This window comes from Carassius carassius, chromosome 11 (assembly GCF_963082965.1).
Source record: "Carassius carassius chromosome 11, fCarCar2.1, whole genome shotgun sequence".
Taxonomy (NCBI): domain Eukaryota; kingdom Metazoa; phylum Chordata; class Actinopteri; order Cypriniformes; family Cyprinidae; genus Carassius; species Carassius carassius.
In genome coordinates, this window is record NC_081765.1 from 24,818,154 (window position 1) to 24,845,842 (window position 27,689).

The 27,689-nt window shown below is 36.3% G+C and overlaps 1 protein-coding gene across 1 annotated transcript in view; it reads left to right on the forward strand.

Annotated features, from left to right (window-relative positions):
* LOC132153280 (low-density lipoprotein receptor-related protein 1B-like) overlaps positions 1-27,689 on the forward strand; it is a 228,918-nt gene that overhangs the window by 60,661 nt on the left and 140,568 nt on the right. Inside the window, exons 4-12 of the mRNA XM_059562662.1 lie at positions 7,303-7,422; positions 8,685-8,813; positions 11,675-11,932; positions 13,241-13,403; positions 19,034-19,256; positions 22,118-22,304; positions 22,521-22,664; positions 26,324-26,560; positions 26,746-26,926. Coding sequence (XP_059418645.1) covers positions 7,303-7,422; positions 8,685-8,813; positions 11,675-11,932; positions 13,241-13,403; positions 19,034-19,256; positions 22,118-22,304; positions 22,521-22,664; positions 26,324-26,560; positions 26,746-26,926 — 1,642 coding nt within the window. The remainder of the gene's footprint in view (positions 1-7,302; positions 7,423-8,684; positions 8,814-11,674; positions 11,933-13,240; positions 13,404-19,033; positions 19,257-22,117; positions 22,305-22,520; positions 22,665-26,323; positions 26,561-26,745; positions 26,927-27,689) is intronic.

A 27,689-nucleotide genomic window follows, 5' to 3' on the forward strand; every position in this document is an offset into this window, starting at 1 on the left:
CAAGGGGAGGCTGGCTCAGCACATAAAAGACGTGAGGCTGGATTTATGGCAGCGGTGACAGGGCACAATAAGCATCAAGTGCGCCTCGTCAATCGCTGTCAGCTGCATTTTGTTTTTACGCCCCTCCTGTGGTGAGCCTTCATGTGGGCTGGGGTGACAGTGATTGGAGGAGATACCCTCTGTTACAAGAAACATAAGTGCTTTGCCATGGGAAAAAAATTATAAATAAATAAAATAACCTTTACTATTTCTGGCCCCAAACTCATGTAACATTCTAAAGCAAAATTCTTAACTGCTATTATCGTCTTATTTTTTCTTACTTTTGTATTAAAGACAAAACTTTTGAATAAATCCTGAAAAGAATGTGTCTCATTCACTAATAATAGCGTGGATTATTTTTATTTATAAGCAGAAGAGAAATTAATTTCTTTACATTACCAGTCCGCATCTGCGCATTAATTTGTTCTCAACCTCATTTCAATGTTAAAGGATTTCAACTATTTTAAATAAGCAACTGTGTGCCAACTAGCAGCATATAAGGGCTTTTCACAAAACTCTCTATGGCCTTTCGTCAATCTCAGAAAGGACAAATTGTCATCTGAGAGATGCATAGAAAGATCTTTGAGCAATGCTACCATTCTCAAAACCAATTCGAATACAATAAACACCTTTAAAAACAGACCTAGGTTACAGGCCTCTTATTAGTCAGCTGCACATATGCATATTTGTTTTCCATTTTCCATACATTTAGAATCAATTTTGCTTTTAATGCTATTGATGAAACATGTTTTGCCCCTGAAATCATTCATAGGCAGATTTGTGTGTATGCACCATTATTGAATGAGATCCATTGTTCTTTAAAATCATCAGAAATAACCTCTTAAAGTTAGGATAATTAGACTTAAATCCCCAAAGGTAAGATGTCTATTGAATTTACTGGTTTATTTACAATATTAAGCATGCAATATAACACTAACTATATAAAATACATATTACAATTAATAGGGATATGCTACTCTTGAAAATGTAAACCATGATTAGTCATGATTATGCATGATGTAACGTTTTGTTGAATTAAAAATAAATGTACAAAAAATAACTCCAATAGTGACTTCATTTTTAATTTAAGAAATTGTAATTCATCATTTTCAGCAGCATTCAGGTCATATGAGAGTACCCACAACCAGGACACATTCACTCTAATACAGTGGTTGACAGTAATGGAGAAACTTTACTTTGTTACTGTACTTAAGTATTTTTTTAAGTATCTGTACTTTACTGGAGCAGTTTTATTTTGAGTTACTTTTAATTGTAGCAATTATGTAGCCACAGGTTAAAAATAAATAAATAAATTGTAGCTTGAGTTGTTTGAATGTTACTTGTAATGTTCTCTATATCAAAATTATATATATATATATATATATATATATATATATATATATATATATATATATATATATATATATATATATATATATATATATATATATATATATATATATATATATATATATATATACATACATACATACAGTACAGACCAAAAGTTTGGATACACCTTCTCATTCAAAGAGTTTTCTTTATTTTCATGGCTATGGAAATTGTAGAATCACATTGAAAGCATCAAAACTATGAATTAACACATGTGGAATTATATATGGAATTATATACATAACAAAAAAGTGTGAAACAACTGAAAATATGTCATATTCTAGGTTCTTCAAAGTAGCCACCTTTTGCTTTGATTACTGCTTTGCACACTCTTGGCATTCTCTTGATGAGCTTCAAGAGGTAGTCACCTGAAATGGTCTTCCAACAGTCTTGAAGGAGTTCCCGATAGATGCTTAGCACTTGTTGGCTTTTTTGCCTTCAGTCTGCGGTCCAGCTCACCCCTAAACCATCTCGATTGGGTTCAGGTCCGGTGACTGTGGAGGCCAGGTCATCTTGGTCAAATAGTCCTTGATGCCTTCAGTGTGACTCTACAATTTTCATAGTCATGAAAATAAAGAAAACTCTTTGAATGAGAAGGTGTGTCCAAACTTTTGGTCTGTACTATATATATATATGTCTTGTGTCTCTGGACTGCCTGCTGGAGATGCAAGTGAGCCGATTCCCAGACCCTCTCGCTTTGCTGGCACCAGTCGTTGACAGCTGGAACCTCGGAAAGCACATTCGACCAGGGGAAGAGAGGTGGTTGATAGCCCAAAACACATTGGAACGGGATGAGCCCAGTGGTGGTTTGACGGAGTGAATTCTGTGCGTATTCTGCCCAGGATAGGTATTGGCTCCAGCTGTCCTGGTTCTGGTGGCAATACACTCTCAGGAATCTCCTGACTTCCTGGATCTTACGTTCAGTCTGGCCATTGGCTTGAGGATGATATCCAGAGGAGAGACTGATGGACACCCCTAGGAGACGGAAGAAAGCTGTCCAGATGCGTGAGATTAATTGGGGACCTCTATCTGAGACAATGTCTTCTGGGAGTCCGATGTGGTGGAAAACTTGATGAAAGGGTGCCTCTGCCGTCTCTAAAGCAGTAGGCAGACCTTTGAGGGGGATGAGTTTGCAGGATTTAGAGAATCAAGCGACCACAGCCAGGACGCAAGTGTATACTTGGGATGGGGAATGATCAGTCATAAAGTCCACTCCAATGTGCGTCCAGGGTCACGCGGGGATGGGCAAAGGCATGAATTTCCCTTCTGGTAGCTTCCTAGGGGTGTCAGCAACGGCACAGACTGAGCATCCCTGTACATATCGAGAGACGCCCCCGAGACATGGAAGGCCACCAGTAGCGTTGTTTCAGGAGCGAGAGGGTCCTTCTTCTGCCTGGGTGTCCAGAGCCCGGTGATGTATGAGCTAAGTCCAAGAGGGGCTGACGATGAGTTGGAGGAACATAGAGATGCCCCTCTGGACCTCCCGGTGGAGCAGGGTCTTGTTGATTCTCATTGATGATCTGTTGGTTGATGGTCCACTGGATCGGACTGATAAGCATGGCTGGAGGGAGAATGGTTTCAGGAACTGATGGTTCAGGATCAGCTTGGTAATAGTAGTAGTATACTTTATTGTCCTCGAGAGGAAAATTGTTTTGGACTACAAAATTGCTGCAAGTTCTACAGTTCTTGTCATCCGATCTTTAAGTGACTTTGAAGTTGAATCGGGCGAAGAAGAGAGCCCATCGGGCCTGGCGATGATTCAAGCGTTTGGCTTCTCTGAGGTACTCAAGGTTGTGATGATCAGTAATGACCTTGAATTGATGCTTGGCTCCATCCAGCCAGTGTCTCCATTCTTCTAGAGCTAATTTAATGGCTAGGAGCTCACGATTTCCCACGTTGTAATTCTGCTCCGCCAGGGATAACATCTTGGAGTAGAAGGCACATGGATGGAGCCGTGGGGGGGTCACCCTGCCGCTGAGGGAGTACCACTCCGACCCTGGTTGCCGAGGCGTCAAACACCACCATGAACAGCAGATCTGGATTGGGATGGACCAGGATCGGAGCGGATAGGAAGGCATGTTGTAGTTGGGAGAATGGTTCTCGGGCAGGTGTTGTCCAGGATATAGACTTGGGCCGGTTCTTGAGCATAGATGTAAGGGGTGCACTGAGAATACTGTACCTATTAATGAAGCGTCTGTAGAAGTTGGAAAAGCCCAAGAAGCACTGAAATTATTTCACAGTGTTGGGTAAAGGCCACTGCAGAATGGTTTCCACCTTTCTCTGGTCCATCTTGATGCCATGCTGGTCGATGATGTAGCCTAGGAATTGGACGGTGGTGGTATGGAATTCACATTTTTCTAACTTCAGAAACAGCTGATGTTCTCTGAGCTTTTGAAGAACTTGGATTACATGTCTCTCATGTTCTCTCATATCACAGGAGTATATCAGGATATCGTCTATGTAGATGATGACAAAGCGATTCAGGTAGTCACGGAAGATCTCATTCATGTAATTCTGGAAGACGGACGTAGAGTTGGACAGGCCATACTGCATAACTCAGTATCCATAGTGTACCAATGGGGTTATGAAGGATGAGATGATAGGCGCTACGAAGATTAAGCTTGGAGAAGATGCAAGCGCCCCGCAGCTGTTCCAAAGCTGCTGGGACCAGAGGAAGGGGATAACTGAATTTTACTGTTTGAGAGTTCAGATGACGGTAGTCAATGCATTGCCTCAAGCCTCCATCCTTCTTGGCCACGAAGAAGAAATTTGAAGCGGCAGGGGACGTAGATGGATGAATAAATCGCTGGCGCAGGGCTTCATGAACGTATTCCTCCATGGCCTTCTGTTCCGGGATGGACAGTGGGTAGATACGAGCCTTTGGGAGGGTCGCTTCAGGCAGGAGGTCGATGGCACAGTCCCATGGCCGATGAGGTGGTAAACGTGTAGCCAACCGCTTGCTGAAAACATCCTGGAACGCCCAGTACGCTGGTGGGATGTCCACTCTCACATTAGTTTCAGGGCTTTCCACATATGTGGACAGAAAAGGAAGGTGGTTTGAAGCTGGAGGAATTCTAGGTTGGGGCTTCTTTGGACAAGTAATACACTTCTCAAAGCATTCATCACTCCATTTGAGAATCTCACCGGTTGTCCATTTGATGTGCGACAGGTGTGCGTTTAACCAGGGGTGTCCCAGGATGATGTCTGCAGTTGACTCCTCCAGCACCATGAATGTGATGTCCTCCTTATGCAGGTTGCCAACACAGACAGTTAGTGTGGGGGAGTAATGGCGGACACGACCTCTACCCAACGGCTTCCCTTGAATGGTGTGTATTCTCAGGTCGACTGGGCATCTCTTCTGATGAACATTTAATTCTTGGAGGATCTGGGTGCTAATGAAGTTCCCAGCCGACCCGGAGTCTAAACACAGGAATGAAAATTACTGACCGAATTACTGACTGACCTGAATGTTCAATGACCACCTGATTCATGTTGCACACATAAGCGGAATGCACTATGACACTTTAATTTTTTCAGTTTAGTGATTCATGTTGCACACATAAGCGGAATGCACTATGACACTTTATTTTTTTGTTTAGTTATATAAAAATGGAGAATAGCAATATATGTATTTTATAAATATTTTATTAACAACAACTACAACAATAATAATAATTTAAGAAAATACATTTAAAATTTAATGTAATTTTATAATAAAATCAGGATTCACGAGTGCCAATGGATGTTAGTTTGTTAGTAGTGGTAACAGTAATACTTCTTGTATGGTAATGTATGCAGTTTTGATGTACAAAAACAGTATAATAGGTTGCACAGGGCAGAAAAAGAAAATGTACAGAAATAGATTTAGTTTTAAATGATGAAGAATATATAACTAGATATATGATTTGATTTTATTAATTTATAATCAGCTATCAGACACAAGATGTAAGAAATCAAAGAACTGATTTGCATACATTCCTTTGCAGTAATGAATGTTTAGCAGCTAAAGAAAAGCTCCTCTTTGTGATAGTTCATTTAATTTCAAATCAAAATAATGTCTTAATTGACCTGTTTGTGTTTTTGTTTTTTGTCAAGCTGTTAAATCAGTTTTCTTTGTAGAAGTTGTAATTATACAGTTGAATCCACACCCAGAAATGTCTGAAGAGTGCAGTGAACAATAGCCGGTTGGGCCTGTTGCCTTTCTCAGGAGCTGCCACATGATTTAATAAGTGACAGGCAGACAGAGGGATTCAGAGACATGCTGATGTGGCCTTTGTTGCTTGCACTGTATAAAAATAATTTTAGGTTGTTGCAATAGTATTCCACTGAGACCTTACAGAAAGAATGACAGGCTGGAAGGCAGAAAAAAACATCAACTCGAAAAATAATTTTAGGGTTGTCTTAGTAGAAAATTGTCATGTTATGTTCATTTTGTCAGATATTCCACACACAAAATACAATACATTTTTGCTCTTTGCCTTACAGGATGCATTATATCTAATATCAGAGCTCAGATCAGATAAATAAACTTAAACATACATTTAAATATCTTTGAGTTTTTCAAAAATTGTTATTAAAGTGATTTTGTGTCTCTGTTATTACTTTAAATGATAGAGATTTGTTTCGTGATGTTTTGTTTTTGTATATCTTAGAGTGACATTTTTGAAATATGACTGTATGCCTAGTTGTAGATTTGTTTTCTTTACAGTTCTGTCTTTTTATTTTTATGAAGACGTTTGTTTATTTTTTAATTTTTTTTTTTTTTACTAAAGCTTTTAGGAATGCAAATAAATCAAATATTTCAGTAAATCGTAGATAAACGATTTCATAGATGGAACCATATTCCATAAATTCATAAAACCATATCCCATAGATCCATAGATGAACTATTGATTGATTGATTGGTTGATTGATTGATTGATCAAAATTTGTAACAACTTCTAAAACTTGTAAAATTCATCCTAAATCACAACATGCAAAAAAAAAGTGTTACGCATGCACGGGTTACTTTACTTCCTGAACAAGTGCGCAACCGAGTCCGTGTTGCTTGCACATTCACACAAACCGCGCCACAGCTCGGGAGCAACCGAAATCAGACCACGACCACCTTCTCCAGGTAGACTCCTAGCCAACTAGTCAGGTAGTGCGCACCAGGGTCCGATGACAGCGTTCACATTAGCGATTTTTCATGCAAACCGTGCCCCGTTCCGCACTAAACTGCCAGTGTGAAAGCTCCCTAAGAGATGTAGTTCATCGAGATCATTAACTTTTCAGCATGTGATACATTATCCAACTGCATATTTGTTCCTCAATAATGTTTTTGCCAATAGTAATGGCAGATTCATAAGGTGTTCAATTATAAGAAAAAGGTATTGGATACCAGAATGTTTCATACAGGATGCCAAACAATCAGGATACTAGCAGCCATTTCCATTTCATGCTTGCTAAATATGGCGTTCAGAGAAGGTCCACTGTGGAGACTATTAATAAAAACCCTAATAGCCAGTTGTGCACAACTCTTTTGTGGCAGGTTGATTGAATTTTGAGGACCAAAGACCAGGAAGAATTGCTAAAAGCTTCTGTAGGTCTCCAAACAAAACCTTTTTTCTTTCCTCATAGAATTTTCAACAGAAAGGTTAGGTATTTCTTCTAATTTCATCTCTTTTTTGTGGAACAAAAGTGTGGAACACCTCTCTGATTCCACCTGCACAGAGTGCTATTGATTCCCGCCTCTGGCTCACAACTGTCAGTATATGCTGGCACATCCTTATGCTGATGGCAAGGAAGGGCTTTTAGAGGGAGTGAAATCAAAAAGCAATTTATATGTTTTTCCCTCGTTCTCAAACTCTTTCTTTCTCTCTCCTCCCACAGAACTCCTGTCAGCCTGTCACGAGCTGCACTGCCGTTATGGATGCATCATGACCAGAAACGGCACATTCTGCTTCTGTGCGGATGGATTCGAGGTGGGAGAGGATGGGCGTAGCTGTAGAGGTAGGCACTCTCAGACAAATGATCAGCTTCTGGTGGTGAGGAGGGAGAGGGGTGGCTATCCGTCCCCAGGGTGTCTTTTCACACCTCTGTTCTGCTTTATTTGATGCAAGGCATTGACTCCAGAGAGGTCAAAGTGACTTCTCGGCCTTATTTGGCCTAACTGAGCTGATTGTCTCAGTTGCAGAAATCAGACTCAAACAGGAAGTTGTAAACTGGATAGATTTTTCTCGAGGAATACAGTATATCTTTCTAGGTCTCTTTTCTTTTAAGCATTAACAGCACAAATCCTATATATTTTTTATTATTATTTTTGTGAGAACATTAGGTATGCAAGATGAACTATCTATCATAGCTAACATAAAACAATATTAAACATAAAGTTAACCTATCATGAAAATTAAATAATTCAAATGTTGCCCCCCTCCCCAAAATTGTGATTCGTTTTTTTGACTACATTCAGCAATTAAATTGTAGAACTAATATTCAGTCGGTTTTATTACATTTATTTATGTAATCATTGATTGTATAAATCAATGATTTATACTGTATATAAAAAAATTAAATAAAAAAATTAAAACTGGTCACACCAGGCTTACCCATGTACAGTATATTTACTGAGAGGAGAAGAATTGTCTTTACATATTTTTTGTCTTCCTTGTCTGTAAAACATATTCAGCTTTGATTGTTGGAACTTTTTTTTTATCAGAAAAAAAATGTTCTTTATATATTTATTTATTTATTGGCTGTTTGTTTGTAAAAAAAAAATGTGATACATTAAAAAAGAAAATAAATAAATAAAAAGTACAAATCAATGTGTTGTAATTTAAATGTTATTGTTGAGTTTCCATTAATATAGCCTTTGATGCTAAGGCGTAAAATTGTATTTATTTATTTACTTGCTTGTTTGTTTGTTTATTAATAAAGTGTTTCAACCCTGATACTTTGTTACAAACTATTAAATATTATATTAGAATCATATAATCATATTTTATAGATTATATGCTTACTTATTTTTTTTATTTATTTTTTTTAGTGAGAAAACTATATATATATATATATATATATATCAGTAAATCACCATTACACTTCAGTACAGCTTAAACAGGCAAAGCTCTGGAGATTGGTGCAAGGCAGGACTTGCCCGAAGAAACGAGGTGGCATAGGGAGAAGCCACCGAGAGGCCACATTAAGTGGATTTTATGTATTTGGGTCAAGTTTGAGCACACCTTATTTCTCATAAATGACTCTCCCTCTGTGTACAGATCATGATGAATGTGCCATGTACGGGACATGCAGCCAGACCTGCATGAACACTTATGGGTCATATCGCTGCAGCTGTACAGATGGGTACAGCTTGCAGCCGAACAGACACTCCTGCATAGCCAAACACGGTAAGAGCATGATAAAATAATGACCGGGGATCTACATAAGCTGCCTGAAATGTTGTCATGTCCACAAGAGTGCACTGAGTTGAAACAAGGTGGATTATTATTTTGTGTGATATGAATTAAATCAATTTACAGAGGCTGCAGTTCTGCTTTAAGCCGCCTTTGGCGCTGATAACTCTCTGACCTTGAAAATCATTTTCTAATGTCTGCTTGAGAAATATGCTATGCTGATTAGATGTTGCATGTATCTGAAACGACTTTTATTTGAAACAACATAGTTCTGCTCAGTGATTGCCACGTAAATTGTGGAGATTTTGAGTCAACAATCCAATTACACAAGAAGAAATCGTCTTTGTTAATTTGAAACACCTGGTTCTATTACAATTAAAAAAAAAAAATTCTTCTCCAAACTGAACTTTCTAAAGATTAATTTCAATATATACAATATTGTATGTCAGGTAAAAGTTATGTCATTTTTGTTATTTGTTGTAATTTTAGACTAATTATTTATTTATATAAAACTTTTTTTTTTCATGAATTATTAAGGTTGAGAAATTACCTTATAAAGTGAGAACATGCCCCTCTAAATCAATGCTTGTTTAAAATTTAACTGCATTTAACTTTTCTTTTTTCTTCGAGTCATTAATAAATCTATTTATGTATGCACAGAAATTATAGAAATTCTTTTCTGTTCTAAGGCTTGTCTTTTCCATGTAAAATTTCCAGGATCACATATGAATCCAGACTAAACCAGTTCAGTCTCTCATTCCCATAATGACCTGAAAATTTAGTCAGTTTGCTTTGGATATTCTGCTACAGTCCCTATATCAGTGTTGCTGTGCCAAGGGACAGAAATAATGGAGCTATTGGTTGAAGATAAGCCAGACATTGAGGATTAATTGGAGGCTGAGTTTTATGAAGAGCAGGGCCTGAAGGACAGCTATTCTTTGTCTTTATCAGTCCATGCCAATAATTACTTGCCTAATAGCACCTGGCTGTGAGAGTGTCTAAACAAAACCAGACCTCAAATCCAATCAAGTTTATCATTCAATCGACTGCTTTTGTAATAAGGGGGTTTTGTAGGGAAAACACTCACCACAATTCTAAATGGGTTCTAATCCCTTTTGCAGATTGGTGATTTGTTTAGGCTCAAGTAATTGAAGTCATTTTAATAAATAAAGTGTTATTGAGTCCCAAATGCTTAATAGCTAGATTTTCTACAGCTGTGAGAATTATTATAAAATAAGGAGAAATATTTTGCATATATTTGAATCTCACTTGCTTACAGTATCAGCTGTGGGAAACTATTTTGATTAGAGCAAACATAGTGAGCATGTATATAAGTGGATCAAGAGCGAATCCTTTATAAAGTATCACTTTTTTCTCTACCTGTGAACAGTTTTTCATGTTCGCTGGTGTTGGATTGCTGTATCTTAGCAAAATTGTTTTGCTAAGACCTTTCAAGGATTAATTCCCTCAAATATTTAAATTTGCTGATCTTAAACAGGTAAACCAGATGACTCCAGTCCATCAATTAACATCTTGTGAAGTAAAAATCTGCCTCTTTGTTGTAAACTAATCCATCATTAAGATGTTTTTAACTTCAAACTGGCTTCTGGTGGAAAAGTCCTCTTTCCATAATTTTGCTTTCTTCAGTGAATTCTGACGGAAACCGATCACTGCAGAGTAACAATTTAAGCATCATATTTGTATACAAACCTCTGATTAACATTTTAAGAGTTGATTTACATTCATTTTGAATCATAAATGTTGTTATAACTGACTGGAACTATCTGGGAAATTATACACACCGCTTTTATGCAATTTGACTTTCAGCTTTTCTAAGGCCCATAGGGTAATTTAAAGTCTTATGAATACTGGTGTTGTAAACTCGCCCCTGCATAAATTAATTACGTTGAGTACACACAATTCATAAATAAAGTCTGTTACTACATGTACTAGGTTTGCTGGCCTCAAAGGATGCCACGTGCAAAGCTTTTTGTGACCTAAAAAGATGATGCGTCCTTGTATTTCTAATGGTGCGGTGCACTGCAGCCAGTCTGAATATGTGTTTTAAATTAAATGGAGATTACACCACTGTACAGTCAGTGGGAAACAGCTAGCAGGCAGAGGTGCACCTTGCTGCTGGATGCAGAATCTGTCCCACGTTTAATCAATGTGACTGCTTTCCTATGAGGAATAAACTGAATATCATTACCCATAAACTTAACTGAACTCAGCGCTCACCCACATTAATATTAATTTAGCAGAAAGAGGTTGTTGCACTGGGATAACTTTGGGTTTCCATTAGATATGAAAGCTCATGCATATAAATTTCAATGCATCTTTTCCTGGCCGTCTGACGGGGGCCAGCAGAGGATGACATAGCCATTAGAAAGGTGAATGTTTAATAAGACTCTTAAAAATAAATACACTGCTAAATAATTTAAAGGAAAGATCTTTGTTGGTTTATTTTACTTATATTATACCTTTATACATACTGTGTGTGTGTGTGTGTGTGTGTGTCACAGAAACAGAAATACACACAAATATTTGCATATATACGTACACACATACAAATTGTATTATACAATGCTCAGTTTGGCAAAGGATTTTGAAATTGAAAGTGGGTATTATACACCCACTTTCAATTTTGAAATACTTTGCAAAACTGAATAAGAACAGAAATTTCCAGCTGACTGCTGTGTTCTGAAAATGGGTTTTTCTCCTAAGAGACATGATTCTCTATTACTCGTGCCCTCTGCAGAAGCCTGTATTATCCTGTTCTACTGAAAGCATGGGATACCCAGGAAATGCCTCGCCTCAAGCTATCTTGTCACTATTTTCCTATCCATCTATTCCAGAGCTCGGTGAAAACCCTGCAGCACTGCTGATTGGAAGCTCGGATAATATTATAATCACAGCCCTAAATGGATCCCGCCTGCAAACCCTCAAACAACTGGACTCAAATGGAACTCATGGCTTGGATTTCAACCATAAAGAGGAATCAGTATGCTGGGTCACATCCTTAGAGTCCTCCGGACAACTCCGGTGTGCCAGGATGAGGAAAGCAAGTGGCTTCACTAAAGAGCAGGAAGTAAAGACAGTCCAGAATCTCCATGGTATGGCTCCTGTTAAACAGTTACATTAAAGTTACAATAAGAAAACTAATGCACTGATTAATTTTTATGAATGGTGAGACCAAGCAATAAAACAAATTGTATGGTTGTACACAAATCAAAGTTGAATCTGCCGTAGAAATTCCAGAATTGAATCAATATAATCAATATCAATATAATGACATATCAATTGTAATCAAATTGAAATAAATTTAGTATTTTAATATATATATATATATATATATATATATTAAATATATATATATATATATATATATATATATATATATATATATATATATATATGTATTTCCAAAAAATATAGATGTTATTGATAAATATTTTTTTTAAATAATACCTATTGACATTTTTTTAAATGCTACCTATTGACATTTTTTTATTTAAGCTGTAGACAGTATGCATTTCAGTTAAAATTCATGGCTTTTGAGGGACCCCATTCTTAACTCCCTGAGATTCATGTAAAGTACTAATGCGAAAAAATGTAAAATAAAATCTGAAACAGGACTTCAAATTGTTGTTAAAAATTCAGTACATTTTGTCTTTTATTCGTGAGACCTAATCTTCTAATATTGAACAAAACATTTAGTGTAACACTGAGTTCTGCTTGACTGTGTAGTGCTCATCAGTGCAAGCTGTATGGAAGCTAACAGAGCTTATAATTTATTTACTACTACATTAAATAGTTTATACACATTTGTGTAGTTCATCCTACAGTATTCATTAAGTATTCATTAAAATATCTCAAATCAAAAATTATTTATTACTTATTTAATAAGTAGCCTATTATTTTACCATGGATTAAATTGGATAATAAGTTAATGCTTAAACTTAAAGCAACACATTTCAGTTATAGCATATTTCATCTCTGGTGCAATGCATTAAGAGCCTCTAATGGACCAAGTTTATGATCTTGAAAAAGTGAATAAATTTTACTAATAGGTCTTAGTTTATGGGGCACTTTTTGTTTGCTTTAACAAAAGGCATTTTTCTTTTTAGTTAAAAAAGTGCACTGCTTGTTTTACTTAATTCTTCTAGTTTGTTTATCATGCTACATTTACGCAATTTTTATATTCCACCCAAACGAATATTCAATATAATATATTGAACAACACTGAACAATAAAATATTCATTGAAAAAGGAAAAGTAGCAATTGTAATATGTAGATTAGGCATTTATTTTCATGAATAAGATCTTTCATGAATATGATCAATTGATTAACACACCATTCTCTATGACTTAATCACACCAATATATCAACTTGTTTTGTGCCATGTTTTCCTTTGTTCCAGACGTTGATCAATTAGCCTTTGACTGGCTCACAGGAAACTTTTACTTTGTGGATCAAGCAAGAGACAGAATATTTGTTTGCAACCAGTATGGAGACACCTGCGTTACAGTGATAGACCTTGACCTGTTGAACCCTAAAGCAATCGCTTTGGATCCTCTAATGGGGTGAGTTGAAAATGATGATGTGAGATTTCATCTTTGACAAGGCCTTTGATGATCTATATCCTCTCACATACATTGCAATATTTTAGGCAAATATGTCTCCAATTGTGTCTTGCCTCTACTATTCCCAGAGCTAAATATTTACTCCTTTGTTCAACACGGTCTGGTTGCATGATTGTGCTACAACTCCTACAGTCAGGAGTGCCATTAGTATTCCATGATTTATCCAGCATCCCGCAGTCTTGAACGCCCTTTCAGAAATCAGCTTAAGCTGAGTTTTGTTTTGCTTTGACACCACAAAACCACAGTTGAAACAAGGTGGTGGCGTGTCCCTCATGTCAGCACGGTAAATGTGGACATGTTTCGGGAGAAGTGAGTAAAAGAACACATAGAGTACTCAAAGGAGAGAAGGGCAATATGATTATTCTAGTTATTAGCTGCTAAAAGGAGTGCCGTGGTAATATTCCCAGTGAGCTTAGCATAGGAATTCAGGAGAGAGATTGTCCCATTTATTCATGAGAGTGCAAGGACAGGCAAAGCACTCTGTTACGTTTTTTTTTTTATGAGACGCCTTGTGCCTAGTGAACCTAAATTGTAGCACTGGTGTTCAGCAGAATAAAGACTGCAAGGAGAGCCCAGGCCATTAATTTCACCTCCATATTTCGGTGTGTGGTTGTCATCCTTTTTTTTTCCGTGCTCTGACTCTGACAAAAATGAAATCCTGAATAACCTTGAATGAAGGTGTTTAAAATAAATGGCAGCCGTTTATCTCTTTGAGACTAAATGCTGTGTTCTTTCTTCTGTGATCATCAACAACGACAGAGATCGTTTAAAAACTTTCAAGAGATTTTGAATGGAATGCACAGAGGGCTGAATTCTCCAGTTGCATCACTTTGGTTTTTGCCCTCTCAGTGCTAACGTTTTATTGCTCACTGGAAAAGGCAAAGATGGTCCATTCATCCATGGTGGCTCTCTTTTTGCTTTAAGTCTATAAGTGCCAAAAATCTTTTTTATTAAGGAATCTCAATGCTCAAAATGGTGTCTGTAGGAAACTTATGGGGGAAAAAACTGTTGCCAGTTTGTGTACTCTAAACCAGATTTTTAAGTGGAAGCCAGCTTTCAGTGTGTTACATGATTTACATATTGCATCAGGTGAAACAAGTTAAATCATTAATTCAAAGATACTTTATGTTCTAAAAGTGTAAATAAAAGCATTGATAAATAAAGTGTATATATGTGTAAAATTATACATACATACAATTATACATATATGTGCATATACATTCAGTAAATTAAAAAATATATTTTGTTTGCTTTATAAGATATTATATAAATTTTTTTGACATTCAAGATATCTTTGAATTAGTTTATTCATTGATTTATTGCATACATATAAATACATATTAATGTATTTTATGTTCTAAAGAATATTATAAATGCATAGTATGCAAAGAAAAAAAATATATATAAAAAAAACGTATACAAAATGTACAAATAAAGTTAAAGCAAACACTTCAGACCTTTTGACCAATGAAACGTGTGGCTAGATACAGAATTGTTCAGGTTTTTTAGCTTTCATCTCTGCAAAGCTCTCGGTGTGCAGTGCATGTGCTGTAGGATATGGCTTTAGAAACATATGCTTCTGGTTTTCTGCTTTTCTCTTAGGCTCCCATATGTTTTGAAAGATCACTTAATTCACCTCACAGGGCCAAATTAAGCAGAAAATCTGGTTTAGGAAAAATCTTGCAGTTGGCCCTTTTTACCCTTATCAAACAAGCTCAACACTGTTCCTCCTCCATACACTGTGAATGTGCCTTTTTGTGTCCTTTTATGGTCCATGATGAGCATGTAATTATGCCAACTTAAACGCTTATATATTTTTTTTTCAACATGCTGTTGGTGCGTTTACATGAACATAACCCACGGGAATGGCTCTCTCACATTTGTACATGCTCTTCAGTCCATCCAGCCAGTGTCTTCACGAGAAAGTGGGAGAGGAGTGCAGTGGTTAAACCTCCAGGCTTCAGCAAAGTGCAGTTACATTAAATAGCCATTCTGCTTTTTCTGGTCCTCCTCCAGTAATTGGCTAGATGAGGTTGGAGCTGCTTGTGTGTAAGGGAGGCTGAGGGAACGCAGGAGGTCTGTCAGCCAGGAGCACTTGAGTGAAAACAAAAGAAATTGGGGTAGTTTGTGATAGTGGCTCAGCATGTGGCATAGTAGTTATAGAAAGAGTTCACGAAACATTAAGCGTTTCATTTGTGGCACTGATACATATTTTTCTTTGTCCAATTTCTTGCCTGCTTTCCTGAAAAAGCCTCTTGTATGCTTTTGGAGAGGCTTTATGTAAAATTTAGCTTTCTAATTTGAAACAAAAATCCCAGAGAGGGAATAAGACTGAACTTGCTTTAACCTCGCTTTTCAAAGTCTAACTTAAAATCCCCAAATCAATTTGAAAAAGCAGGGTGAGAGGTTTTTGTGAGGAGAGAGTGTGAAACTTGAATTTGATTTAGAGCAAAATGAAAACAAAGCTGTGCACAAATCTTTATACATCCGATATACCCCCTCTTGTTTGGTAATCTGTCTTGGTGAAAGAAAGGGGAGGCATTTTCTGTTCAGTATTCTCTACAGTAATGAAAATCCCCTGCGGTCAGTGTTTGGGTTGGACCATTGTGCCACCATACAGTGATTACTTAAAGTCAGGGTCAAAGGTCTAAAGCAGCAAATGAGATGTATGACTGGGTCAGATTGGTTCCCATTGTGTTTTGTGGTTTGTCTGGGCTTATTGAGTTTGTTATCTAACCACCAAACAAATAAATAATTGTTATTTATCATTCTGTGGTTATGTTATGTGGTATGAGAAAATTCACTGCAATAATTTCTTCTGCATCCATGTCTCATCTGTGTGTATTATTAGAATCGGATGTATAAATAATATACAGTGAACAGTGGTGGAAAATGTTTGTTTGCATCAAACACACAAACAGTGCAAGAGTGCAAGAGCAATATATAGCATATAAAAAAGTTATGGATTTATTTTTAATTCATTTTGTTTTATTGCCTTTATTGTTTCACTTGAAGGTGAATATTATTTCAGATATTTCAGACTTGTTGAATGTCGCTAAGAATTATTATGAAATCTAAATGATTACTATTTGAACAATTCCAATTCTAGATTCTGATTGGATAAGGATTACATATTCTATAAATGTAGTAAATTGCTACATTGTTTGGCGACAATGTCTACAATCAGTCTAATAAACTGTATAATTTGGAGAGATTATATTTTGATCTGACTGTTATATTAAAGGAGCTATTTATAAAAGCAATAACTGCATAAATGATGACACAAGGCCATTCACTCCTTATTTATTTGTTGGATTTAAGTATCTGCAATTATAAAGAAAATCCATTATCTACCAATAACATTAAATAATATATAAAATAAATATGTATCTAAAATACAGTATCACAAGTTTATATGTTAAATCTATTCTGTGCAGATTGCAAACTGTACCACAGATTAAATGTGGATGAGTGAATAAGATCATGGATTGCTGTATGATAGCTCTGCTTTCATAAAATAGGAGAAAGACAGTGAACTTGCAGATACATTATCAGCTTTATCTTTCTGTTTGTCATTTATTTTGGAGTTAAAAATCACATTGAGTAGTGCTTGAATCTAATATGTGGCAGTGGCTTGCTCAGAAAGTATATAATATAATATAATATAATATAATATAATATAATATAATATAATATAATATAATATAATATAATATAATATAATATAATATAATATAATATAATATAATATAATATTAAAACACATATTAATGCCTTATTCTACATGACTGTATTTAACACCCTACTCCATATCTATATGTAACCACTACCTTACTAATTATTAATAAGCAGCAAAATAGGAGTTTTATTGAGTTAAAACTCATAGTTAATCATTAATTACTTAGTTTGGAATTGGTCCCCGAAATGTGACCATCCTGTAATGGTAGCCAAATGTTCAGCATCATTATTACAGTGTTCAGTGTCACATGATTCTTCAGAAATCACTCTAATATGCTGATATCTCTTCATCTTTTTCTTTCATCTTTTGTAACAATGTAAATGCCTTTGATGCATTCATGCTAAATAAGAGTAATAAATCCTTTACGGACACCAAACTTTTGAACATTATTCAATATTGTATTATTGTATTATTATTATATAATATATTTATTCTTTACTTTTAAGCTGCTTTTTAATGGTGTGTTGCATTTTTACGATATGCCAGTTTAAAACTTTGGAGCCTGCCAGATTGAAAATGGGCTTTCCAGATTTTTGTACAATATGCATTAGATGGTCAGTGAACAGACTGTGGGCAGTTTGAGGAAGTGGCTGAGAGTATGTCTATCCGATTTTTAATCATGTTTGAACAGCTTTTAAAATAACAGAACGATGCTGTCTGTTTTTTGTTTAGTTTTTTTCCCCTTCTGGTGTGAATTGTTCTTTTCTTTATGGAACAATGTAGTGTCAGTTTCTGTACCGAGAGCTGAACTGTTCCAAATGTGAAGGAAAAAAAATCTGGCTGAGGAAAAAAGCAAGAAAAACACACCACAGTGTACTGGAACTTTGTATGTGTTACAGGATCCAATTAGGTTTTTATTGTTGGCAGGCAGGAAAAGAATCACTGATACAAGGTTCAATCATTTCTAGCATTCAGAAAACAAAAGACTTGATAAGGGTCAAGAAGCAGAAGCCTTAGAGAGACGTGTTTTTTTTTTTTTTTTTTTTTACATCTTTTACTAATATTCTAATCAGCTAAAAGTCTGACTTTGAAAATTTTAATGAGTTCTGCGACTTCAGACCCCAAGGGACAAATGAATGACTTACAAGAAAAGGTTGATACTGTGCTGCAAAGAATTCTGGATAACAACAGACTACGAGATGGATCTGCCATGATAAAAAGCTCCTTACGGTGAAGTTTTTTTAATTTCCTTTATGTTTAATGTTTGCTTCTCCAGAGCAATTAAGCACTTGGGGCACACAGGCTGAGTGTGAACTCTTTTTTTGTTAGATTCCTAATTAAATTATGTGTTTGCAGTATCAGCCACTAGGTATCTGAAGTTGTTAAAGCTTGAAAACTCAGTCTAGCACACTTTGCATTCACTGGTAGACTTTTTTTTTTTTTTTTTTTTTGTAGCTTGGTCATCTACCATAATAATTAATTTGCATACACAAAAGGGAAAGAAAAAACCTTTTTGGAACAGGGCTACTGTAATTGAAATACTTCAAAGGAGGATGGTGTCATTTGATAAATGCATTTATGCATGTCACTAATGAGGTCTTTTTATATATACATATATACAGGAACAGCCACAGTAATGTGTACTTTTAAGGGAATAGGAAACAGTGATTCATTATTTACTTAACCTCATGTTGTTTTGAACCTGTATAGCATACAGTATGTTTCCTTGGTCAATTCTAGCTGTTGACATGGAAAAGATGTCATGGTTTGGAATGACATGAAGATGGGTAAATAAGAATAGAAGTTTCATTTTTTGGGTGACCTGAAAAGGTTTTTTTTTTTTTTTTTTTTTTTTTTATAAAATTGGACTTTCTTTTCTGATCACTTGCAGAATGCTCTTCTTCACTGACTATGGGAATCAAGCCAAACTGGAGCGCTGCAACATGGATGGCACCAACAGAACTCGAATTGTGGATTATAAGGTTGGCCGGCCAACTGCAGTGGCATTGGATTTGGTAAAAAAATTGGTGTACTGGGCTGACGCATATCTTGATTACATTGAAATGGTGGATTACAATGGCAAAAACAGATACACCATCATCCAGGGATATCAAGTAAGTTATTTTATATTGTGATTTGTCATTTTACAGCCTTATACACTACTGTCCAGAAGTTCAAAGGTTTTGTAATAGAAGTCATTAAAAAAAGTCTCTTATCCTTACCAAGGATGTATTTATTTTATCAAGAGTATAGTAAAAGTAGCCATTACTCCAGTTTTCAGTGTCACATGATCCTCCTGAAATCATTGTAATATTAGCATATTAAAATGATTTATGAATGATCATGTAAAGGAGGATTATTCAATGAATAAAAAAGAAAAGCATTTATTTGAAATAAAAACAATTTTGTAACATTATACATTCACTTCTGCCACCTTTGACCAATTAAATGTTTTTATTTGTTTATTTTTTTTGTTTTTGTTTAGTTCTTCTTAATTATTCCTAATTCTTCTTATGCATGAGGTTGAAAAAGTTTCCCAGGTTGATTCCGCTCATGTTCACATTGCACATGTGACTTTTTCCATGTCCATCAACAAAAACTGATTGTTTTGGAAATGACGTGTCTGTTAGCTGCATAACAACGCTTTTGACAGAATGACTATGGACCTTTTTTTTCTGTAAAATCTTGAAACTTTGCTAATGTGACCATGCTTCATCAATCTAAAAAATATGTTATTTAATTTACTGAGCTCTTAATAGTGAAATTAAACACAGACTGTAACTTGTGATGCATATACTCAACAATGGTGATGTCAAGGGAAGTAAAGGTTGTTTGTCTGTCTGATGCAAGACTCTAATCATCCCTGATGGGGGAAGATAGAAACCAACACAGTTGTACACAGATTGATTTCAAGTATTAATTGGTTATGACATTTATACCCAGCAGCAACTGTATGTGTGTGGCTTCATCTGCGTTTTATTCTTTCAAGCTTGTTCTTGCATTAATTAGTCTAAACGAACACACAAGATACAGAAACAGATTCACCATTTGAATATTTTATGTAAAGTGCACTTAAGAGGACAGTAATTATGGATCATTATTATTCAAAAGTAGACCACAGCTAAGCAACCCAAAGATCTTCTCATTGTTGAAAAGTGTAGAAGGCCACGTACATAGAGCAACAGATGACTGCATGCAGGCAGGTGCGGGTGTGCTTGGTTTAATGGCGCTCTTGAATGTGAGCCGCACCGTATTGGTGAGAGGTTGCTAACACATTTAATTTCCATCACAAATTAAGGTTCTGCTAGGCCTGAAACTCTATCTTCCCTTTTTTGATTTAATTGTTTCAGACGTGTTTGTTATTGTGAGATGACAACTTTTTTAATTAGGCACCCTTTCAAGAGAGCTTTTTATTTTTATTTAAAGCATGGTTTGCTCTTACCACACTTAACTGCACTCAGCTGTATTCTGTAATATACTGTACATTCCAAAGTAAACTTTTATGTTTGATATACAGTGGGCCCCAGGATGTTTGACACTTAAACTGCACTTAAAGTTTTATGTTTTCATTATGACGTTCTCCTTAATTGTGATTTTATTTTTAATGGCAATGTTATATCTCACAACTGTCTATTATACATACACTACCATTCAAAAGTTTGGCCTCTGTAAAATGTATTGATTTTGAAAGAAATCGATAGTTTTATTTAGCAATGGCACATCCAATTGTAGGGGTGCTCCGATCACGATCGGCCGATCGTTAATGCGCATCTCGTCAGTAAAGCCGGTTCTCTAATCAGCGGTTAATTCCATCAGGTGCGTGATTTCACATAGAGCAGCTGTTACTACACAGAGCCGTTGTTAACTGAGAAGATGCGCCAATAAACGCTGAAAATGAACGTGGATTTGCGCATCTTCTCAGTTAACAATGGCTTTTCCTAATTTTACAAGTTGCAAGTTACAAAAGACACAAGCAGTGTCTGATCACGGCCAGGTGTTCTCCGAGTCCGATGACTCCGAGCGCACGGGTATTACACACAATGTTAAACAGACCCAGGACCCGAAGTAATAGATTCGGACCCGACCCGGACCCGGCTGACCTTTTAATAAAATATAGACCCGGACCCGTACGGGTCCCGGGTCGGGTCCCGGGTCGACGGGTCTCGGGTGCACTGTGAAAACCTATAGTTCAGAGTTGTAAACTGGTTTTCATATAGTATCATTAAGAAATGATCGGGAAATGTTAATTATTAATATGATGGACCCCTGTGTGAACTCACTTTATATATCCACTAAAACTGATCTAAAGACCACTTGATTAGAAGTAATTGCTAGAATGGCAAAATTGTAATTTAAATTGTTCAGTAAGTGTCCAGATATTTTGGGGGGATACTGGAATATCCACTCTTGTGGGCCTGGAGGAATTGCTGAGCATCTGTTTGTGTATTTAAACGAGAATATGAGTCACACTATTTTGCCACTATTTCTTACTTTTTGCAGTAAGGGAAAAAGAGGGTTATCTCCGTGTGGGTTTACGTGAAGCACAATGCACATTTTAACTTGTGTGTATTTGTGGGTGGGGTTCAGTGCTCCCAGTCTGCTTCAATCACATGTTGCTTGCAGAGATAACTAGAATCAATGCACAGAACCAAGGTGTCCCCAGAGAAACACATGCACTCTGGCTGACCCTGCCAAACGTCCTGAACTGCCTGAATGCATATACACACAATTCAGTTACCTTCACCCTGTCTGCAAATCTGCAACCGTTATTCAGATTGTGGGCTGTTGCCAGGTCAAATTACGTCTAATAACAGCTTAAGCTAATGGCTAATTTGATGTTAAATCAAAGGGGAAATACCAAGTACTGTCTCTGTGCTGTTCTGCTTTCTGTTGAGCTTACAAGGTGATATTTACCTAGCTAAGTAGATTCTGAGTACTCTAATCAACCTGAAGTAGTCAATGCTCCTTTTTCTAGGTGGCCCACCTGCATGGATTAGCTGTCTTTGAGGACTACTTGTACGCAACCCGCTCTGAAACCTCCAGTGGAGCAGTTGTAGACATTTTACGGATAAATCGCTTTAATGTCACAGACCCGGAGACACTAACCAGCATAGGAAATGCAAAAACAATACGGGTTTACCACAAGCTCAGTCAACCAAAAGGTAAAGTATGTGTTAGGCTGGTTTGAATTGTCCATTTAAACTGAACAAAATGTTTATAGGCATCTGTGGGTTGGGGTTCTGCATCATACACATCACTGTTTAGCTTTTTTTTTCAGGTCTTGTATTATATATTTTAATACAAAAATACAGTCTTCAAGATTATATGTACATACGAATATGCAAACTGCAAATGTGACACCAGTGTCCTCTCTTCAGTCAAGGGCCATGCGTGTGAAGTGGACCCTTATGGTAAACCAGGAGGATGCTCGCACATCTGCCTTTTCAGCGGGAGCTACAAATCCCGGAGCTGCCGCTGTCGTACCGGATTCAGCCTGCGAAGTGATGGGCTGTCCTGCAAAAGTCAGTCCACCATAATTCACATCCTTTCTTTTGTGCACTATAGCTGTTCAAATGTGATGTTGTGCAAATAATAATAATAATAATAAGGCTGTCAGTTTAACATTTAACCCTGTAAAGGCCGGTTTATCTAATAAAAGCCTGCCAAATCGATTGGCTTATTTAACCTTTTTGAAAGACAAAACCTAAAAAAGGTTTATGACCATAGCTCTGTAGTTTTTATACTTAGAATGAAACCAAAAAGCCTTAACTTGCTAAAAAATATAAACCATCAATCAGATGATAGAAGGCATGCAGTGGATTGCGTACAACAGGATTTTTTAGCAAAGTTTTGATCATGCTGATTTGGAGGCCTTAGAAATTTGTGTAATAAATATGATACAGTTGACTTTACAGGATTAATGCAATCAGTTATTTAAAAAAAAAAAAACAGTAAAAATATAATGCAGTTACATAAATTCTGTAATTCCATATCATGTAATTCTTTTATATTTTTTTATCGATTGAGAGCACTAATAAATATATATTTCTTGTCTGCCTCAAAAAAATTCCCCCAATGATTTTATGACACCAAATGTGACGTCATCCCTGCAGAAATGGTGATGAATATGTGTTTGTTTTATTTGATTTTCGTCAGCTATCCAGAGCTGGAAATTAAAATGTGTGTGTCGTTGCACTATTAAGTGGGAAGATTTAGCGGTTCAGTATATGTGCCAGTCTTGGCACTAACTCGGGTTGACAGAGATGGAGACTCACTTTTAAGGAGATTGGCCCACGTGGTTTTGATGTTATTTTATTGACTGCCTATAGAATGATTCATTACTGCCATTACTGCCATTTCCACTCTGCTCCCCTATACGCAGATTCTCCTGATCAATGGATGTTTTACTTAGTTGACAATGAAAGCTATGGGTCAATTAATGACGATCCTGAGTTAAGCATGAAGCGACTGCAATAATGAACCAAGCTCTGCATCTTGAGACATTTCTGATTTATAACGACAGTCAACAGATGCGCCAATAAACGCTGAAAATGAACGTGGATTTGCGCATCTTCTCAGTTAACAATGGCTTTTCCTAATTTTACAAGTTGCAAGTTACAAAAGACACAAGCAGTGTCTGATCACGGCCAGGTGTTCTCCGAGTCCGATGACTCCGATCGCACGGGTATTACACACAATGTTAAACAGACCCAGGACCCGAAGTAATAGATTCGGACCCGACCCGGACCCGGACCCGGCTGACCTTTTAAAATATAGACCCGCACCCGTACGGGTCCCGGGTCGGGTCCCGGGTCGACGGGTCTCGGGTGCACTGTGAAAACCTATAGTTCAGAGTTGTAAACTGGTTTTCATATAGTATCATTATGAAATGATCGGGAAATGTTAATTATTAATATGATGGACCCCTGTGTGAACTCACTTTATATATCCACTAAAACTGATCTAAAGACCACTTGATTAGAAGTAATTGCTAGAATGGCAAAATTGTAATTTAAATTGTTCATTGAATGATTCATTACTGCCATTACTGCCATTTCCACTCTGCTCCCCTATACGCAGATTCTCCTGATCAATGGATGTTTTACTTAGTTGACAATGAAAGCTATGGGTCAATTAATGACGATCCTGAGTTAAGCATGAAGCGACTGCAATAATGAACCAAGCTCTGCATCTTGAGACATTTCTGATTTATAACGACAGTCAGATGCTCCACTTCCTGTCTCTTTCCATGAGATGAGAAGCTATGTTAAAAGACTGTGGCTGCCTTCATCCAATAGCCCCTTTGTTGTTTGATATAGGTCTCAAACCACTTAATTTTCTTCAAGGTAGCAGAGCTCTTCCACTCAGAATGAAATATTGAAGTGATATTTGTGTGGTCTCTCCCACACTGGTGTGGTCTCATGAGGAAAGAGGTAGATGTCGAGGTGAGGTCCCTCTGTTTCCCCAGAATCCTCCTCCTTTGCCACTGGCCTGCCGCATATAAGACCGAGCTGCCCTTTGTGTAATCCCCACTGTGACTAGAGGTTCATTTATTTGAGCTTGTTGCAAGCCCATGGATAAACTCAGCTTCTGTTGTGTGTTCTGTGTTAATCTGACAACAGGAGATTTATTGTTTAAACAGATTCTCAGTGAACAAAAATATGATTGCTTGAGCTTGTCAAATAAATCCTCTCAATCAAGATAATTTTTGCCTGAGGATGCTAAGTGGGGCTGATTGCTCCATTCATTTCTGTTACTAAACACTTCTGCCTCTGCCAGTTTGGGCTTTGTAGTTCTTCACATAACCTATGTGTGATCAAAAAAATAAAAATGCATACACTACTGGTCAAATGTTTGGAATAATTATACTGTATATATAGTTTACGTTTTTGAAGAAAGTTTCTTATGGTCTTCGAGGGTACATTTCTTTGATCAAAAAACTGTAATATTGTGAAATGTTATTACAATTTAGAATAACTATTTTCCGTTGTAATATATTTTTTACATGTAATTTGTTCCTGTGATGGCAATGTTGAATTTTTTGGAACCATTTCCCCAGGCTTTGTTGTCACATCATCCTTCAGAAATCATTCTATGTTGATCTTGCACTCAATAAATATTTAATATTATTAGCAGTGTTGAAACCAAGTTACTGTAATTGTATTTTAATTTATTTATTTACTTATTTTTACATCATTTGCTTTAATTATTTATTTTTTATTTTATTAACTCATTCACCGCCATTGATGAGGTATTTCATCATTTAGAAGACAACGCTTCCCCGCCAAAGACAAGTTTTTACGGCTTTTCGTGTTTTCACTGTTGTACACTCAGGGGTGCTATTACACATCTTCTGAACAAGTAAAAAACCTCCCGAACAAAAACACACATGAATAGGTGCATATGAAAAATAATGCGATCATCAGCAGACAGCATATAAATGAAAACTGCATAATGTTACTGAGTAAAATGTTGATCCAGGAAGTGGTACAGTATATGTATGTGCAAGCTTTGGAAGTATTGATGAAAGCGTTTGACTGGATTTATGCTTTAAAAATTGTACTGAATATTATACAGACTTAGTTTTTGATACAAAATTTTGCACAGAATTATGATTTTTTTATTTTTTATTTTTTTATGAATCCTGCCTATATTCAAGTGTTGATAAAAAAATAATGCTTTAAGCTTTATGCTTTTTTTAAATAGAGGGTCTGATCTTTATTTTAATAAAATATTCATACATCAAAATATACTGGAGGACATCATTTTAGTGAAAATCTAAATCGCTGGTGTGACTGGCAACTTTTTTATTAAATGCTGGTGGGGAAAGAGTTGAAATACTTTCATTCAGCAAGGACAGATTAAATTGATGAGAAATTGACAGTAAAGACATACATTACAGAATATTTCTAATTAAAATATTGAAGTTCTTTTTAACTTTCTATTCATCAAAGAAAATCATGCTTTCTACAAAAATTTTGAGCAGCATTAAGAAACACTGATAATAATAAGAACCATTAAACATATCTGTAGCACTGATAGTAATTGAGCAGCAGATCAGCATATAAGAATGATTCTAAAGGATCATGTGACCAAAAAATAATTAATTCATAAGTATGCCAACCTTTTGACCAGTAGTTTAAAGGGCTTATCTTAACAATTTCCATCTGTGTCTTTGCAGAACCCAAGAATGATCTTTTCCTGTTTTATGGAAAGGGGCGACCTGGAACAATCCGTGGTTTGGACATCAATGTGAAGTCTATTAATGAGCACATGGTTTCTATTGAAGACTTGACGAATCCAAGAGCTCTTGACTATCATGCTGAAATGGGAAACATTTACTTTGCTGATACTACAAGTTTTTTGATAGGGCGGCAGAAAGTCGATGGAAGCAGTCGGGAAACAATTCTCAAAGATGGTAATTCTTCTTCATATTATTGGTGTTTTCAGTTTGTAAAATTTATTTTACCCTTTCTTATACAAAGACTCTGTTTATACCTTGAATGAATTGAAATCATATAAAAAGTACAAAGGTTATTTTATTTTTTTTTTTTATTTATTTATATCAGCTTTTCATCGGCCAAATTATGTGTGCTCTTACAGATCTTGATAATGTGGAGGGGATTTCAGTGGATTGGATTGGAAATAATCTCTACTGGACCAACGATGGCTACAGAAAAACCATCAGTGTGGCTAGGCTAGAGCGGGCATCTGAAACCAGGAAAACTCTTTTGGAAGGAGACATGTCTCACCCTAGAGCCATAGTGGTGGATCCTTTGAATAGGTACAGTAGAAAGAACAGCTGTGATATCATCACAATCCTAGATTATGATTTTCAAATCTGGTTTAGGTTTCTATTTCCTGTGTTTTTGCACCATTGAGTAATGTAGCCAATCGCAGACATATGTATTGGTTTTGTGAATGCAGTGGCCATTTAGAGGTTTAAGTTAGTCAGAATCCACTCCACCCAAAAGTGCTGAGGTCTACACGTGCACAGATACTTTCAAAAGAAAGTGTAGGTATAATGTAAATAAGAGATTATTTGTGCAGTATAGAGCTTTAATGATTATAACATAACTTTGTGAGATCAAGATGAACTTAGATGTGTGACAGCCTTTTAGTGATTGTGAGGAGTGTGTTGTTTGCATGCTTTCTAGGCTATAATTAGTTCTGAATTTGACCATTCTTCGAACTGCGATGAATGGCATTCCAAGAAGCATTAATCCAAGATTGTCACTTGCTAACTGAGGGAAAGTGAAGCAGGTCCAAGCTGGTGCGTTCGAGTGGAGGGGGGAACTAATTAGCATATGTATTATTTCATGCATACTCAGTGAGGTAAGGGTGTAGAGTTTTATTCAAGAGTTATATTCCATTTCAAGATGTGAATTAATTATTTTCAGGGGGCAAAAGAAAAAAAAATAACAAAACAAAAAAAATCTTTATTTTAAGTATGTCATTTTGATGAACAAAGATATGTTTTAAGGGATAAAATTAGTGGTTGCAGGGGGACTTTAACAGATATGGTGCCAGAATATCAGGCCTCCCTA